This window comes from Schistocerca gregaria, chromosome 1 (assembly GCF_023897955.1).
Source record: "Schistocerca gregaria isolate iqSchGreg1 chromosome 1, iqSchGreg1.2, whole genome shotgun sequence".
NCBI classification, from domain to species: Eukaryota; Metazoa; Arthropoda; class Insecta; order Orthoptera; family Acrididae; genus Schistocerca; species Schistocerca gregaria.
The window spans coordinates 163,914,652-163,933,411 of record NC_064920.1 but is presented as its reverse complement, the minus strand read 5'-3'; the positions used below and the strand labels follow the sequence as shown (position 1 = coordinate 163,933,411).

The 18,760-nt window shown below is 37.3% G+C and overlaps 1 protein-coding gene across 1 annotated transcript in view; it reads right to left on the bottom strand.

Moving 5' to 3' along the window:
* Positions 1–2,443: 2,443 nt before the first annotated feature.
* LOC126284998 (chordin-like protein 1) overlaps positions 2,444–18,760 on the bottom strand; it is a 527,874-nt gene continuing 511,557 nt past the window's right edge. The window contains exons 8-11 of the mRNA XM_049984295.1: positions 13,822–14,009; positions 10,640–10,761; positions 7,821–7,986; positions 2,444–3,599 (exon numbers count right to left, since the gene is read on the bottom strand). Of these exons, the coding sequence (XP_049840252.1) occupies positions 3,439–3,599; positions 7,821–7,986; positions 10,640–10,761; positions 13,822–14,009 (637 nt within the window). The 3' untranslated portion in view covers positions 2,444–3,438. The remainder of the gene's footprint in view (positions 3,600–7,820; positions 7,987–10,639; positions 10,762–13,821; positions 14,010–18,760) is intronic.

Genomic DNA, 18,760 nt, shown 5'->3' with positions numbered 1-18,760 from the left:
CAAAAACAATGCAGGCCAAGAAAGGATGTAAAGAAAGGAAAAAATGGGTTAAAGCAAATGTCATCCAATGACACTTCATTCCAAGGGAAAAGCTTGTACTGAAGTAGCACAAACAAACAGAAAGGAACTTTTAACAAAGCCACTGAATCAGAATACTCCTGAATGGCATTGTAATAAAATGTTACATAATGGCGATAATTCAAAATGATATATGTGACTGGATGATTTTGACAGAGGTGGATGGTTGAGAGCTAAATTTAAGCAAGTGGATAACAGCGCCTTTATTTGTTCCATTTTTGTGACTGGATTGTGGATTGTCTTTGACACTGCTATTGCTTGAGAAGACAACAAAGAGTGAAAAATATTTTGTTCTGTTTAAAAGTGTAGTTAGTTTCTATGCTTCAATTGTGGACATTGTTTTTCTTTCAGTAAATATTAATGTGTGTAATATGACACTCCATGCTTCGCTGCTTATAGGTTTTAATCAAAAATTTGCACTCTGTAAAAACTCCACTATCTGTACAGCTCTGGAGATGGAGTGCCACATGTTACAACACACATGATCTGGCCAAAACAAATATGGTGAGATTTTATGTCAAAATCTTTTGCACAACTGTGACTCAGACTGCCACCACAAGATCTTACAACAGTTCTTAAGGTGCCATGCTGAATTATTTCATTTACAAAAATGAAAGGAGTGCTTTTTCTCCATCATTGCCTCTATCTCTAATTCACTTGCTCTCATTGAAAATAACTTATACTCAGGTTTACTTTGTACTGTTCACATCAATGAAACAGAGATATTTTATTTACTGTTTAAATTTTTAAATAACAAATGATTTTAAGATGTCTACATGAAGAACGAGAGCTTACACATACATTATTACATGTACCTATTGAAAAAACCAGCAGTTGTTCCAACAACAGTAGGATAGATGCTACTCAGCACATAGAGGAGGCATTGAGGGGCAGAGAGGCACACACAAAGTTTGTTTAAAAGCAGACAAAGCAATTGCACTGAAACCTCCCTCAAACACAGAAAACACACTCTCTCTCTCTCTCTCTCTCTCTCTCTCTCTCTCTCTCTCTATGTCCACCATTATTCCTGAACACTGAGGCTCGAATGTGCTGTGCAGAGACCTTGGCTCTGGTTGGTAATGTGGGTATAGAAGAGATGTGGGGTAGGGAGGCATAGGAATTGCAGGGTAGTGGTGGAGGAAGCTGCTGTAGTGCTGCCCGTGCGAATGTGGTAGTGACAGGGTGGTGGGTTGTTAGGTGCAGCATTGGGTGGTTGAGCTTGGGGGTTGGGAATGATGAGAGAAGTAGAGAAGACTATACCAATACACAGGAAGGGATAGCAGAAATGTTTCAAGATGAAGTAGGAGCAGGGAAGGGGATAGAGGTAGTCTCGGAAAAGGACTACCATACGTGATTCCCCACCCTTCAGAAAAGTTTGTGTTGGTGGGAAGAACTGATCCTAGGTTTATGTTGGTTGCTGGTGTGAGGCTCACTAATGTATACACGCTTGAACATTTAATTTGTTATGACAAAATTATAGTATAATTTGGTTTTGTGTAATACAACACTACAAACAAATGCACCCAATGTTTGGTTATGTTGGTTTTTATAATTCTAGGAAGTTCTTTCACTGTAAAGACATCTTTTGACAGAAAGAGAGTGTAATTTCTGGCATGAACAAGTAGTTGCATGTATTGCAAAGATAATGAATGATAAATGTCTTTTCTATTAATGTTTTTCGTATTATGTGAGAATAACAAAAGAAAAAAAATACGGAAAATTTAATACATACTCATGGCAGGCTATTTCATTACAATACAGATATTCAAAAATAATGTCACTGTGGTTGCAGATATACCCACTCAGCAGAATTCACTGTTTCGGGCTTAAAGTGGAATAAAGGGGTTTTGTCAGTGGATCCAGGTAGTATACAGTGGCAAAATCTGACTGGCTAGAGATTGTGATGCTGAGAGTTCAAGAAAATGAATTGAGTGGCAGGTTATCACCCAGGCTGCCAATCAGTAAAATAATTGTTAGCCAGGAGAGTAGTGATGACTGACCTGATAATAGCAGTGAAAGACTGGAGACTAAAAGTATGCTGAACTGGGAAAAGAATACTACAAATGATACAGGGTGTCAACTGAAGCAGTGAGAAACATTGAGCATGGGTGTCTCATTAAGACTCTGATCAGTCTAGAATGAAGGGCAGTTCATTCAAAGTAAATAGAAATCAGAAACAACAACTTTGGTTTTGATTGCAAACATGTACTTTAAGCTATATGTAGTTAGTTGTTCAAATATTATCTTTTTATTTTCTGTTGACTCAGAAGCCAAAGAGAATAACAAAATTTTAGCACCATGAAACTTCAGGTTATAACATGAGTTGTTTATCATAATAAAAAAGAAATAAGGTTTGTAGCTCAATATTTATAAATAACTTTATTTAAAAGATAAATATAAAATTCCTTAAAGGATTGTATTTTACAATATCCCTTCAAGGTTTATGGTGTATAATGAATTACCCTGAATTACACAACTCCACACATGCTTAATAAATAAACTTACTTTAAAATCAAAGCACATTTCTTTTCATTCAGTTACATTCACTTCGGTAATGTATATAATAACAACATGATACAACAACACAATTTACAAACAATGTCTTACATTTATATAGACAGATTGAGAGGCTTATCCTGAATACAAAACTTCATATTTCAGTAGCCATGTTTCTGTAAGTGTAAAACAAATGACATACACAAATGGCTTTTAATCTATCTATCCTTGGTATTGATACCTACACTATATATTTCTTTTCAAGAAATTTCACACATACATATTTATGCACACAACTGGCAGTTCTTGAATTGTTTTTTTTCTGTATTATGAGTGAGATCATGAAACAATACAAGTTGTTTTGTTAAGAACACTAATTCACTAACAAACACACACATGTACTACAAAGTAAAGTTTATGATAAAGACATGCATACACAAACTGTGTAAACACACACTGTATACAAGTTTCCATTGTTTTATGAGCCAGTAGTAGCTAAGCAAATGTATTCTCATAGGAATGTCACTGAATAAGTGCAAATACAACTCATTTCTATATTCCTCAGCAGATACTGCCACATGGTACACAATTAATGAATGTACCGATATAACTTAGCAGAGTACTGTCATCATTCCTTTGCTTGACTTTGCAAGTATGAGAACAATATAAAATTTTGCAAACTAACTTACAGATAATACACTAACAAATATGACTAAACAACTGCTTTGACTTCTCGTATGTAAGTTATCATTAATTGACTAGAAAATATTGTAAGAAAATAATGTAAAATGGTTGTGTTTTCATTTTCTGAGAATCGACACCACTGCTGCAAAAAATTTGACTATTTTAATTAAAACCATTTCTTTATACAGATCGCAGTTGTAGTTCATTTACTTGACATGCCTTCCGGAATTGCACTTTCACAAGGTTGAAACTATCTTCAAGACGCAGCACTTTAGAAATGCAATTGTTAGTGCATCGTTTCTTGAGTTTCTTTTCACGCCGACTGAATTTATTGAGGTGCTCTGTAAAACATTAAAAATATTTTTAAAATATTAATAAATTTATTTCATGGTACAATATATTAAAAAGCATATGGTAAATGTGGAAGCAATGTGGCTATCATGACAAATAAAATGAATTTCACTATACATTCATTTCTCTTGTTCACAATATAAAGAAGTGGATGACTGGATTCAGTCATATCTGCAAGTTTCCCTTTGTTATTTAAACAAATCTCTTGTTGTACAAATGTAAAATAATGCAAATGGACTATTAAAAAAAACTGTGGACATAGTTCTGTGTTCCTGTCTTCATCTGCCTCCTTGACTATGTGACAGCCTTTGACTGAGTTAGGTGGGAAAAGTTGTGGCAGGTACTTGCAAAATTCTGTGTTCCCACAACATTTGACAGCACTAATCAGAAGTCTATACATTAATCATCACACAGCTGTGAAGACAAGTGCTCGAATGTCTGTTTTCTACATTGTTTTAAAGGTGTCAGAAGGGTTGTGTTCTATCCCTTCAACTATACAACATCTTTGCAGAACATGTCATTAGAAATTCCATTAGACCCAGCAGAAAAGAGCAATAACCAACACCAAAATGGTCTGTCTTGTTGAAACACTCATATCTTCCATTTTCTTTTATGATTGCAAAACATGGACCCTTAGAGCCAGAGACAAAGAGTGCATCAGTGCATTTGAGCAACTAAATATTTTAATGTGCCTTTCTTCTGGTGTCAACCAAAAAATTCTCCAGTTCTTTGGCCATGTTGTGAGAAGAGATACAAAAATCTGGAGATAATAATCTTGGAAGGGAAGAGATCAAACGGAAGAACAGCGAATAGGTGGATTGATCAAATCAAGAAAATCTTGGGTCTACCTGTTCAGCAAGTTCTAAGAGAAGCTGCATGATGGAGACACTTGGTTCATGGGTCTAGATGCACAGCAATGAGCACAATGACATGTTGTGATGAGACAGATAAAATGGACTCCAAACATTATGGAGGAGAAAATGCCTGTAACTGTGGACTACACTATACAAGCTACTGACTTATTAACAAAAGTCACATAGATGTCTCAGTTGTTCTGAACAGTCTTAGCATGGTTGCAGTCATCTTTGTTCTCAAGAAATTGCTTTCTTCTTGTAGTATGATGTTATCTCCAATCCTATGGCTCCCTGAATCTTGTTTAATCACTGCTTGTATACTTGCAAAGAATGTTTAACACACGACATCAGTCAACTCTCCTACGCAGCAGAAACAAGAAAACGGTTAAAACAAAGCTTAGCATTAGTACCTCGAGAAAGTTGTACCTGTGTGAGGAAAGATGTTTCTATATATAACAACAAAAACAATGAGTTATTGATAATATAATGTAAATGGATAGATAAAAGATCTGCTCACCAAGTTGTGGCAGGGGAAACACACACACACACACACACACACAGAAAGATTTAACCTTTAGAATTTTTCAGAGTCAGTGGCTCCTTCTGCTGGCAGAAGTTTTGCAGGGGAAGGAATACAGGTGAAGGAAAAGAGCTGGAGAGGTTTTAACCTGTCTGGTAAGTCTTCCCTGACCTGGGGATCTGTGTGACTTTTCTAAATGATACCCCTTTCCCTAAACCTACCAGTCCATTTCCTTCACCCTCTTTCTTCCCTTTCAGCTCCTATGCCAGAAGAAAGCTTGTAAAAGTTAAATCTTTTTGTGTGAGTGTTCACCTGCCACCACTTGGTGAGCAGATTTTTTGTCTAACCATTTACATTATATTCCAGCATATATAAAAAGAGATGAACCTGCAACAGCCACAGGGGAATATCATTTTTCAGCTCTGGCTACAAAATACTTACAATCATAATTTTGTCAAGCCTACAACAATACATGGAAGAAATTATTGATGAGACACAAGCTGGTTTTGAAAGAAATAATTCAAAAGTGGATAATATTTTCATTTCACAGATCCTACTTGACAATAAATTTAATTATTCTTATATTTGACTATAAATTTAAATATTCTTTGGATGTGCACATGCTTTTCGTAGATTTTAAGAAGGCATTTAATAATATTTATGGATGGCTACAACAGAATGTGGACTTCCAGACAAATTAATATAGCTGGACAGTCCACATTACTTCCAGAGTCAAACGGGAGATGCTTTGACACCATCACTTTTCAACCTCAATATGGACCAAATCATCGGGAAAATAAGGTCATCACAAATTGGAACAAAACTAGAGTGCAGTTTTAACACAGCAGCATATGCAGATGACACTGTAATCTTTGGGGGAAAAGTAGAAGAAATTAATTCATCCGCCACAATATTATACAACAGTTTTCTTGGAACAGCACAGTAAACTGATACCAGTAAAACCAAACATTTCATTGTCTCACAGCATATTAAAACAAATCATACCTTTAAAACTGTTGCAGAGAAAATTGAAACAGTAACCTTGCTAACCACAGTCAACAATGTCAAAGAAGAAATAAATATTAGAATACAAGAAGCCAATAGGTGGTATTTTGCAAAAAAGCAAACTTATTTCAAGAAATACAAGGATTCACATATGTAAAACTTATCACACCTACTAAAACATATGCTTGTGACAGAAGCTGTGACATAGTCACAGATTAAAACAGCGATTTAAGAAGTGCAGAATAAATTTGTTTCATTTCCATCAATTATCACAAAACTTTTTAGTCTTAGACTACTGATTTTGCTCAGCAATAACCATTATCAGATCTGTTTTACAACTTGTACTAATATAATGAAGCGATAGTGGCATTGTCACAAAATATACACAAAATCAGCTTGATATCATAGCAGTTGCACATGTGCAATGATGCTAAGCTGATTTTGTGTATATTTTGTGATGATGCCACTATGGCTTCATTATATTATGACATGTTATAAAATAGACCTTATGATGGTAATTGCTGACAAACTGGTACAGTTTGGCAATCATTGATAGAAATAAAATAAATTTTTTTCTGTATGCTTGTGAGACATGGACATTAATAAAATAAGAAGGGGCAATATTAAAACTCTTTGAAAGGAAAGTTTTGAGCAAGATTTTTGGTGGATTGAAGGAAGATCAGTGGAATGGAGAATATTAACACAGAATTACATGATAATATGGAGAACCAAAATTAAAGTTAGGAGACTTTGTGGGTTGTACATGCATTTCAAGCTCGAGAAGAAAGGAAAATTTTATGTACAGGACATCCTTAGGAAAGAAGACCTCTTCAAAGAGCAAGACTATGCTACTTCAACAATGTTAAAGAAGCTGTGAAGATCTTACATATCACAAATTGCAAAATTAAATTCCAAGACAAAACTACTTGGAAAAGCATTGTGTAGTCGGCAGTGAAGAGCTTATGAGTATCTGAAGTGATCACCATGATATTGTGTTGGTCACCAGGGTATCTTCTGCCTCTTTCACATCAATTTATTTTTCAAGGGGAGGTTGTCAATTAGGCTGTTGAAGTGCTTGTCTTGGTAAATGTTGTTTCACATGTCTGATGATTTTTTAATTGATGACATGACAGAACAATTTAATTTTTCATCAAAAATAATTACTAGTCATGAGATGTGGTGCTATGGTTATTATCCAGAAACCCAGTGATAATCAAGCTTGTACAAGATTGCTTCATGATCAAAAACAAAGAAAGCAAAGCTGGTGAGAAACAATACAAAATAACTTTACTCTCTCTCTCTCTCTCTCTCTCTTTTTGTGTTGAAGTTCAACAATCAAGCAGGATTACTTTCTGCAAGTGCTAAACAATCATGTGTGGCACTATTAAGAAAGCAATCTGCATTGTGACAGTCACCTTGAAATTTAATTAAATTGCATAGTACTGAGTGTCAGAAAATTCTTCCACAAAAACGAAGTGACAGCAAAATTGCGCAAAATGTACTCACTATATTTGGCCAATAGTCATTTTCCTGTACACTAGAATGAATGGAGAAGCATTCTTGGGCCTCAGAGGAGGTGAAACAAAACTTCCCAAATATGTGAACCAGAGTGCAACTGATGTACCTTGCAGGACAATGTGTCAGTACCACACCTGTTACTTTTGAGTCTTCTCTCAGGTACCCTGACTCATCATGCATTCTTCAAGACACATCTTCATGAAGAGATTTGAAGAAAATTGTGAATAAATAATTTGAAGAATCCACATGTAGATCTTTACTACATTTCTATAAACCAATATGAGATATGCTAAAACTGATCTTTATGTACTTACTTATAGTTGTTGCTCCCAAAGGAATAAACTTCAGTTTTTGTCTCATCTTGGTAAATTCACCACCAGAAACAGTCTGAGTTTCAAAACTTTCTGCTGCACCATTTCTGACAACCCAGGAATGCAGCTGCACTTCACATTTACTTGGCTCAAGACCTTGAAATGCATACTGAAATATGGAAAAAGTTAATTTTATTCTTGACACAAAACACCTGATACACTATTTCCTTCACAAGATCAAAATGTCAGTATAGAGAAAATGGGGACAATGCACCTCAGCATGAGTCAATAATGAATATTGGTGCAAACCACAAACGCTTGTTTATTTCATTCGTAAGTGACTTTTATCGCTGCCTTCCTGCCTTTTCCTGAGTATTTTTGCTTTTTGCCTTTGTCTGGCACTTGGGAAAGTATTTCTTCCATTGCTAAAGCTTTCTTCGTAATTACCTTCCTTGTACTTATATTCATCTGGCCAACTTCTGTAACTGCCTTTTTTAGAGATGTCAAAAAGTTGCTATTGTTTGTATTGATTTTATAGCAAATGTGACAGAAAATCATGATATATTTTCTGTGTTTCCCACTTTTTTGGCTACAATGTGTTTCAGTTTGAAGAAAAACTTAAATTTAGTCAGCTTATTGAAAGTATTATCTTCCTCAAAATGTTGCACAAGTAGCACAGGTTCTTGTTCACTGCTGATACATACAAGGTATTTTCTGAATTCTTCCATAATTGTGCATGCATCAGAGTGAGTTAAATGTACTTAAATGCTGAATACCTTAATGTCTATGACTAAATTGTTTTGGAAATATATCAGGTTTATTTTATTGCAGCCATGTTATTATTTTTGAATTAATACATTTTTCTTTAAATATTTTAATACATTGTGCTTAGGTGTGCTTATGATTATGGGTGTCTACATATTGAAAGTTATATTACTTGTGAAAACAATACATCCAAATTTCAACTGTGACCTGCACCAGTACGATACAAGGCAAAAGTTCAGATACCATGTAAATAGCCACAGAACAGCTTTATATGAAAAAAATGCACTTCATGCTGGGCTGAAGCTAGCCAATGCCCCACCAAAAAGTCTCACACCCTTCCTGCTAACAAATTAAAAGATCAGCTAAAAAGAATTCTAATTGAAAACCCTTTTTATCCCCGAGTCGAGTATTATATCTGTATGAAAAGTGCTTCATAAGTATGTCAAGCTCATAGTTTTAAGTAACCTACAACTAAAATAATGTTGATAAAAACAATGTTTGTAATATTGTGATTGTGTACTACCAAATGTAAAATGCATCAAAATGTAAAATTTATTAATACAAACAAATCTTTAGTTTGTAATTTATAAACTGACAAATTCAGAAGAATAATCTGTACGATGTCCTGAAACTGTATCATTTCTAGGGATTGTATTTGATTATTCGATGTTGAATAAATATTATTATTATTATTAATACATACATTATGTTTACATTTTATAGTCTTTTATTCATTTTCCATGTCTTAGGCTCTGCATCATAAAACACAATACAACCATTTGGAGAAAAGTCATTCTACCAGTTCAGTACTCTTAAAAGAAATAAAACAGCCTACTAATTTAAAATTTGGTTTAATCATCACAGTACTTTATTAGATGTAGTCCTTTTAGGAAATGGTACATTATACAGGGTGAACATTAATAAAAAAGACAAACTGCAGGGACAAATTCCTGATTGGAAATAGAGGAAGAAAGATCCAAAGAACATGTGTTTGGGAATGTGCTGTTGCTACAGTAGATGGCATTGACAAATGAAATTTCCTCTGATGACATGCTGTGTGTTCGTTGTGTGTTGCATGTTGTGTAGTGTAGTGTATTCATGTCAGGAATAAGGCAAGATGGTGTTTGTGTATGGCCAAGCAGGTGGAAACGGTCAAGAGGTAGCACGGCTATACCAAAGTAAATACCCTCACCAGCACAACATTTCAAGCCCTTTAATTATGCAGGATATACATCATCATACTTCAGCTTACACAATGTTGGTGGGCCACTTGCCTGGAACTTGTACTAGGGATCATCTCAACATCTTGTTGAACCCAGTCCTCCAACTCTGATATACAAACAGCCCACCGTCTCCACACATGTTTGTGTGTCTGAAAAGACCGATGATCAAGAAAGCACCCAAAAAGGGCTTGAAATGATGTGTGACATGGTTGATGTCTGTGATGGTACTTGTTTTGATATAGCCGTGTTGCCTCTCGGCTATTTCTGTCTGCTTGGCTGTATACAAACACCACCTCGGCTTGTTCCTGACATGAATATTAAACCATTATGCTGCTTAAAGTAAATTGCATCAATCATACAGCCTGCAACACACAAGAAACACACACAGAAAGTGGTCAGAGAACTTTCATTCATCAGCGCCATCTACTGTGGCAACAATGCGTTTCTGGACTCATGTTCGTTGGACCTTTTCTCCTACAATTCCCATCAGGAATCTCTCCCTGCATTTTGTCAGTTTTATTAATGTTCACCCTGTATAGCTCTCTGACATGAGAGCCAATTTGTATGGAGGATCTATAGCTTAGAACAGCAAATGGAATACTGTGCCATTGGTCTTTTCATACACCAAGTACTGACAGTTTGCGGGTGATGCTATATCCAATAGAAAAAGTCTACAGCCAAATTGAGATTCAATGCAGACCCATTTGACTGACTTTTGACAAAAGTGCTGCCATGCCACACTACATCTCAGTACCTTTTTAATGATAAATAAATCATACTTCTAAATGCAATGATTCTTATTAGAAATGGAGATTTTTCTGTGATCAAAATTACCTGGATAAAATTTGAAAGATTCTTGGTTCCCTGTACCCTGTAGACAGCCAGCTCACTTCCCTTTGGCAGGCACTGAGCTGAGCCCACTTCTGAGACATCACCTTGCCGTAATACTGACATTGCTGCAACAGAAATTAACAGCCATTTATTTTATACTTCTACCTCTGTTTGGGAAAGTATTTTACTTGTGAACCCTATGCACCAGTTAACAGAAATAAACACATAACATGAAATAAATTCAAGTTTGATTCTTATGTTACTATTCAATCTGAGCTACTGTTATGTATAAGACTTGTCTCATTTTGTTTTTGCTTAGTTTTCATTGATGTTATTATTCATTGGAATCTAAATTACATTACCAATTTCTCAGTAATTAATGAATAGCAACTCTCAAAAACAATAAAACTGCTTCCACTGCAGCCTCTTTTTTTTTATGATAAATAAATAATATTAAGAAATGCAATAACTGTTATTAGAAATGGAGATTTTCCTGTGACTTAAAATTAGTAACAGGAGGAAAGGCTGGGGAACAGTGACTGATCTTGAGAGGGAATTCAGTAGCGTTTTATTATTTATTATTTTGACTTGGGCTCCACAATTCCTCTGCAAATCAACATACTCTCACTGTGAAAAATGTGACAAATATATGGCAAACATTCCAGGATGGAATAATGACAGTGATATGAAGAGGATCGATTGTTGCTGCCCATATAGCGGAGATGCTGAATCACAGACAGGCACAACAAAAAGACTGCTAAACAAGTAAGCTTTCAGCCAAAAAAGGCCTTCTGCTGATGCAGCAACACACACATTCACATAAACACAACTCACACACACATGACCACTGTCTCTGGATGCCAAGGCCAGACTCAAGTGGTATATGAGTGAGTGAGTGAGAAGAGGGGGGGTGGGGGGGGGGAGAGAGAGAGAGAGAGTAATGTAGTGTCATGTTGTTGATGAGAGGAGGAAGAGAGTGAAACTAGTGTGTTCCAGCACATAACCTACTCCTCTCGAAGAACACCAGGGATGCTGCCAAGCTCAATGCCCCTATCTGATGGATGGATCACTGTCAACAGTGTTGCATGCCCTCACTTCATGAAACACTATGGAGAGGATGCGGCTTTAATCCAGGAGAAGGGCACGAAGACTGGTGATCAGGGACTTTATACCACCAACCTCTCTGACCCCGTGCTGTGAAGGCATAGGGAAAATTGTAAATATGAGGGTCACTCCAAAAGAAATGCACGCTATTTTGGTAAAAATACAATTTCATTCTGCATGTGTGAAAGTTTTACAGTGTGTAGATACATCTTTCCTGCTTGTTTTCAAACTTAGTTCAACCTGTTACTGTGAGTGACGCCATCACAGCATGTCTTCAAGATGGCTGCTACACTTGACGTCCATCAGAGGCAACGTGCTGTCATAGAATTCCTGTGCTGTGAAAATGAGACAGTGGGAAAGATCCACAAGAGGTTGAAAAAGGTGTATGGAGATGTTGCTGTCGATTGCAGTACAGTTAGTCGGTGGGCAAGCAGATTACGTGATGAAAGCGAGTACAACAGTATTGAGGATTGTCCTCGCAACGGCAGGCCTCATACTGCACACGCTCCAGACAATGAACAGAGAGTTAATGAATTAGTGACTGCTGACAGACACGTCACAGTGAATGAATTGTCATGCTACATTGCGACAGGGGAAGGAAGTGTTTGCAGAATACTGAAAGCGTTGGCGCTAAAAAAGGTTTGTGCCAGGTCGGGTGTTGACAGGACTCACAAAGAAACAAGAAAAATGGTATGCAGTGAACTTATGAAACAGTACGAGAATGGTGGAGATGAATTTCTTGGAAGAATTGTGACAGGTGATGAAACATGGCTCCATCATTTTTCACCAGAAACGAAGATGCAGTCAGTGGAGTGGCATCATAATGCAAATTCACCCAAGGACAAAAAAAAAAAAAAATCAAAACCCCACCTTCTGCTGGAAAAGTTATGGCTACAGTGTTTTTTGCTTGTGGACATCATGCCAAGTTGGACCACCATCATTTCTGATGCATATGTGATGACACTGAAGAAACTTCAAGCTCGATTGAGTCATGTTTGACCACATCACCAAAAAAAAGCAGGATATTTTGCTGTTGCATGACAATGCATGGCCACATGTCAGTCAAAAAACCATGGAAGAAATCACAAAACTCAGATGGACAACACTGAAACACTATGCCTTACAGTCCTCACCTGGCCCCATGTGACTATCACCTCTTTGGGAAACTGAAAGACTCTCTTCGTGGAACAAGGTTTGAAGATGATGACTCGCTTGTGCACACTGCCCAACAATGGCTCCAACAGGATGGTCCAGAATTTTACTGTGCTGGTATACAGGCGCTGGTTCCAAGATGGCGTAAGGCAGTTGAGGGAGATGGAAATTATGTGGAGAAATGAAAATATTGTTCCTAAAGGATGTATCTACACACTGTAAGACTTTCAAAAATGTAGAAGAAATGATGGATTTAAAAAAAAATAGTGTGCGTTTCTTTTGGAGTGACCCTCCTAGTATGTGGCTTACATCCAAGTAGTGGCCAAGTCCAATGGTGCTTAACTTGAGTGATCTGACTGGAACCGGTGTATCCAGTTGACAACCTGCAACTTTGTGCCACATTAAAAACTTTGCATTGTATTGATTTTTGGATCCTAACCCTTGCCTTTTTTTAGACAATCCTCAATACCTCAAACATATTTGACAGGCTGCCCAAAGCTGAAACAAGTCAGTATGACTCTCCTACATTTCAGACTCCACATAGGTTCTTCTGCATATTCTTCTTCAGGAGAATGGATACAGAACAGCCACAGTCTGTAAGTACATTCTGCAAAGAACCTTTCCAATCTCAGTGGAGTGTAAGCTATTATGAAACTTACGGGCAGATTAGAAGTGTATGCAAATCCTGATTATTGTATTTCATAATCAATGCTGTTATATCTATTGAGCTACCTGAGCCAAGATCATCATGAAGTTTATTCTTGACTTTTGTGGATAAAGATACTTAAAATGATTGTACTTATATTTCTCAGACATCTTGTGTTACTGAACATGCAGTTATCTTGTGTGTAACATGCTTGTAAATTCTGATGTCAAGATAAAAAATTGAAAAATAAAAGTATCAAATTTTTCTGATCCACCCATCTTACCTGGGACAGGACATGATGCACAGCATTGTCCAAATTGCTTCACAGGCTTTTCACAGGGCAGTTCTTCTCTGGACGGGCACTTGAAGCGGCTACACTCAATACTACCGGAGAGGCAATGACATCGAACACAATCCATTGGACCAAAAGGACCAATTACAGGATGCCAAGAGGAACCATCCACATAATACCTGTAAAATAATATGTCATAATTCCTCTTATGCTTAAACTATAAAGCAGATAATAGTGATAAATCAAATTTCACAAGCAGAACACATGATTTACACCCAAAACATCATTATAATTATGCAAATGCACCTAGAAATACAATGTTAAGTTTACAGTGACATCACTGATTGTATCCTTCAGTGGCTTTTGTCATTCTGCCTCACATGCATTGATATGTCTCTCACTAGTTGATGGGATGTCACGTATGGGATGTTGTTCTGATGAAGGTAGTGTCTGCTTACAGAGTGGCCTTGGTACAATATATGATCAGGAAAAAACTTGGCGCCACATTTCTCAAACTATTTACGAGATGTGCTGTTTTTTCGAACTTCACATTTTCCTGGTACACCACCAATTAAATGAGTACTAGCTGCCACCATCACCCTCTCCAAACAAGCTATTGGTTTCATGAAAATGCATCTTCTAACAGCATGTTTCTAATGTATGGTGGGTATGACAACACATTAACTAGATCCGGACTGGCTGCAAAATTATACAATGGCATGCAGAACTTAAGGACAAAAGTAACTATTGTGTAATGTGTCACAGCCAAGTAACATAGCTCGATGAAACTTGAACCATACATACAACCAACCATTAAAATTCAGTACAAAAGGTAACTGAAAGAAATAAGCAATGAGACAAACCTTAAAGAACACCTTCGAGGATTTCACTTTGATCCTGATGAAACAGCGCAAGACAGAGGTGAGGTTGTGGCTCCACAAATAAAGTCAGTCATTCTAAAATGATGGACTTGACAAACTGGTCTCACATTGGGAGAAATGTGTTTGTCACCAGGTATGTAGGCATGAAGAATAGAGATGTATCGTGTTGACAAAGGGTGTTTTATTTAAAAAGCTGTAATAGTTTTCAAATAAAAATTCAGAGGTATAACTTTTCTGAATGCCATCGTAAAATGGAAATACGAGTATAGCATCTTATCAGTGCAACATATATAACTGCTGTCAGAAATCACTAGGACTGAAGGATCATCCACCAAACTGTTTACGCAATATTCAATACGTGTGAATTATGAGCTATTGAGTGTAAATTACCTACCAAATAAATTAAAGCAATCGAGAATCACTTCAGTGAATGGCTGACTGAGCCCATAAATGAATGCAAAGAAACACTTTTTATCCAGTGACTGACATTTTTTCGCACCTCAATATTGTAGTGGTCTCTCAAAAATGCAGCCATGCTACACTGTAGATGTGTGCATTTATACACAATCTTGGGCACTAAATGTATCAGCCAAAAGAAGATAAATTCATTTTCTGCAACAGAGGTAAGGAAATAAAGAGTGAAATTTAAAGATCACAAAGATGACCTCTCCAGGCATTGGGATCTTCTCAAACTCTGTGGCGAGCAACACAGCACAAAATGCAGACATACAGCTACGAAACCTGTAGTTTATCTACATCTGCATACATTCTCCACAAGTCACCATACAGTGCTTGGTGAAGGTTACCTTATACCACTACTAATCATTTCGCTTCCTATTCCACTTGCAATCAGAGTGGGGGAAAACTGATTGTCTGTATGCCTCCATAAGAACCCTAATTTCTCGCATCTTATTTTCATGGTTCTTACATGAAATGTTAGTTGGCAGCAGTAGGATTGCTTAAATGCTGGTTCCCTAAATTTTCTCAATAGCATTCCTTGAAATGAACATCACCATCCCTCCAAGAATTCCTGTTTGAGTTTCCTAAGCATCTCCAAAATTCTCGCATGCTGATAAAACCTATCGGTAATGAATCTAGCAGCCTGCCTCTAAATTGTTTCATAGTATTTCTTTAATCCAACCTGGGATGGTTCCAAAACACTCGAGCAGTACTCAAGAATGTTTGGCACTAGTGCTCTAAACATGGTCTCTTTTGTAAATGATTCACACAAATCCTTCCTAAAATTTTCCCAAGAAACTGAAATCGAGCATTCGTCTTCCTCTCTACAGTTCTTACAGTTGATCTGGCTACATAATAAAAGGCTGTTAAAAGCCGATTCTACCAGCCAGGTTGTGGTTGGTTTTGAGATACTTTCCACATTCATCCACACAAACCCTGGTCCTCGGTTACCAGTGTCAGACTAAGACAGCAGATGCTCAAGAAAACTCTTCATTTGGCCTATTCATTACTCTCAAACATGCGAGGGCCATGTTGAAAGTTGTTAAGCAGTCAATTATAATGAATAAGCCATTTTTTGTCTATTTTGGACATAGCACCATTCCACATGAACATTTAGCCACCTTATTCAGTCTTTGGAGATACCTGCGATAGGTGATAGATAACAAGTCTTGGCTAAGATCTTTTAACTAACTAGTGTTAGATACAACAGTCTTTTCATTCAAATGGAAGTGCTCCTCTAGATCTTTCTTTGATTTTTGAGAGTATGAAGAAGTCTCATGCTGGCAGGTACACTGAACTGGTGGGTTAAAAAAAAAAAAACTGCAGCTGTTGTTTGCAAAAATTTAATAGTTGTAGTTGCTGAGAGATGTGGTCTTGTTCATTGTCATGGCACAAAATGATCCAATGTTTGGAAGCTTCAGAGTCCAAGAGGCCTCGACCTGCGATGCAGTGCACCACACGCCATTTCGCTGCAGTGAGTCAAGAGGATAGGTAGTCAGATGTCATATCTGGTCATTGTACAAAATTGTGTGACCAGTTTCTTCTCACTGAGGATGCACATTTTCTTCTCTTGTCAGGAGTCCTACACTGGGAAACAATATATTCAATCCAGGTATTTGTGAGATAGAGATTACTTCCCATTGGTTTGAAACATAATATTTGATCAGAAATTCACTGTTTACAATTTGGTTCCTTTAATCTGTTATAGAAAAAAATCATATGAATAACTGGATGCCTATCTTTTATTCATTGTTACTACCTATATCCCAACACTTGTCTAAAGTGAATTAGGACAACCATGGTAAACTAATCAAGTTGTCTGCATGAATATCTGGATGTGACTCCTCCAAAATGTGAATTCACTGCCATAATTAATTCACTACTCACTAAAAGACATTTTGTTTGTGGTTCTGAGACACCAACCACCAATCAAGTGCTTCCTCTCAATCCAAAGAGATGGAAACCAGTTGGATGTCAGACTGGGCTGCTGTGAATAGTGTGCTTAAGTTATAGTGGTATATTGTTCCATTCTCCCACTAGGCTCAGTCTGGAATCTAGAAGTTTCCATCTTGATGGTACATTTGAAATGTAAAGAACTTTAAATAAAATGGATGTCCAGCACACTGTGACAGATGCATGACACAATTTGCTTTTACACAGACATTACTATCCCATGACTATGGCGAAAATAATGAGTTTTATTGTATACTGACAGTGTATCACTATTACTAATTCTAAAATAAAGGTTATTCATGAATTCTTTGTTGGTCTAAAACTGTGATTCCCTGAAAAGTGTACAAGTAAAGTTGCCAGGCAACAGATACGTGGTCTCACACTTTTTTAAAATGGTGCTGGTATGCTTTAATGCATGTTGTAATGCTGTAGCACACAACACAATATTCTTTCAATATTTGTCATGGGTAGGATTTTAACAGCTGTTGAATGTCAGCCATAGGAGATTAGCTTTCACAGTACCTACTTGCAGTTGTTTGTCAATATAAAAAAACAAGTTTGGCCATACATGAAAGGATAACAGCAGCATCCTTAGGGATGTTGTATTTTGTTTGTGTCTGGCAGTCTGTGTGGCCACATTATGCTTGAGTGGAATCCTTGCAAATACCACAGTTATCTGGAAGAGTGCACACAAGCACTTAGCAGCTTAAGATATGTTTTTTCTTATGATGATTCATTTCCTTCACAATAGTTCTGTGGTGAAAATTAAGGGCTATGGCTCAGTGGACCTTGAATCTCACCAGTTTTTGTAATTAATACTTCAGTAAAGCCTAGATTATACATTGAAGAGACAAGGAAATTGGTACACCTACCTAATATCGTGCAAGGCCCCTGTGAGCATGCAGAAGTGCTGCAACATGATGTGGCATGGACTTGAATCATGTCTGAAGTAGTGCTGGAGGGAACCGACATCATGAATCCTGCAGGGCTGTCGATAAATCTGTAAGACTACGATGGGACACAGACCTCTTCTGAACAGCACGTTGCAAGGCATCCTAGATATGCTCAACAATGTTCATGTCTGGGGAGTTTGCAGGCCAGTGGAAGCGTTGAAAGTCCGAAGAGTCTTGCTAGAGCCACTCTGTAGCAATTGTAGACATGTGGGGCATCGAATTGTCCTGCTGGGATTACCGGAATCTGCAATGGCCATGAATGGATGCACGTGATCAGACAGGATGCTTACGCATGTGTCACCTATCAGAGTCGTATCTAGATGTATCAGGGGTCCCATATCACTCCAGCTGCACGTGCCCCACACCATCACAAAGCCTCTACTAGCTTGAACAGCCCCCTGCTGACATGCAGCGAACATGGATTCATGAGTTTGCCTCCACATGGGTACACGTTCATCCACTCGATACAATTTGAAACGGTACTCGTCTGACTAGGAAACGTGTTTCCAGTCATCAACAGTCCAATGTCTGTGTTGACGGGTCCAGGTGAGGCATAAAGCTTTGTGTCGTGCAGTCATCAAGGGTACATGAGTGGGCCTTCGGCTCCGAAAGCCCATATTGGTGATGTTTCGTTGAATAGTTCGTATGCTGACACTTGCTGATGGCCCTGTCGTGTCCTGCCCA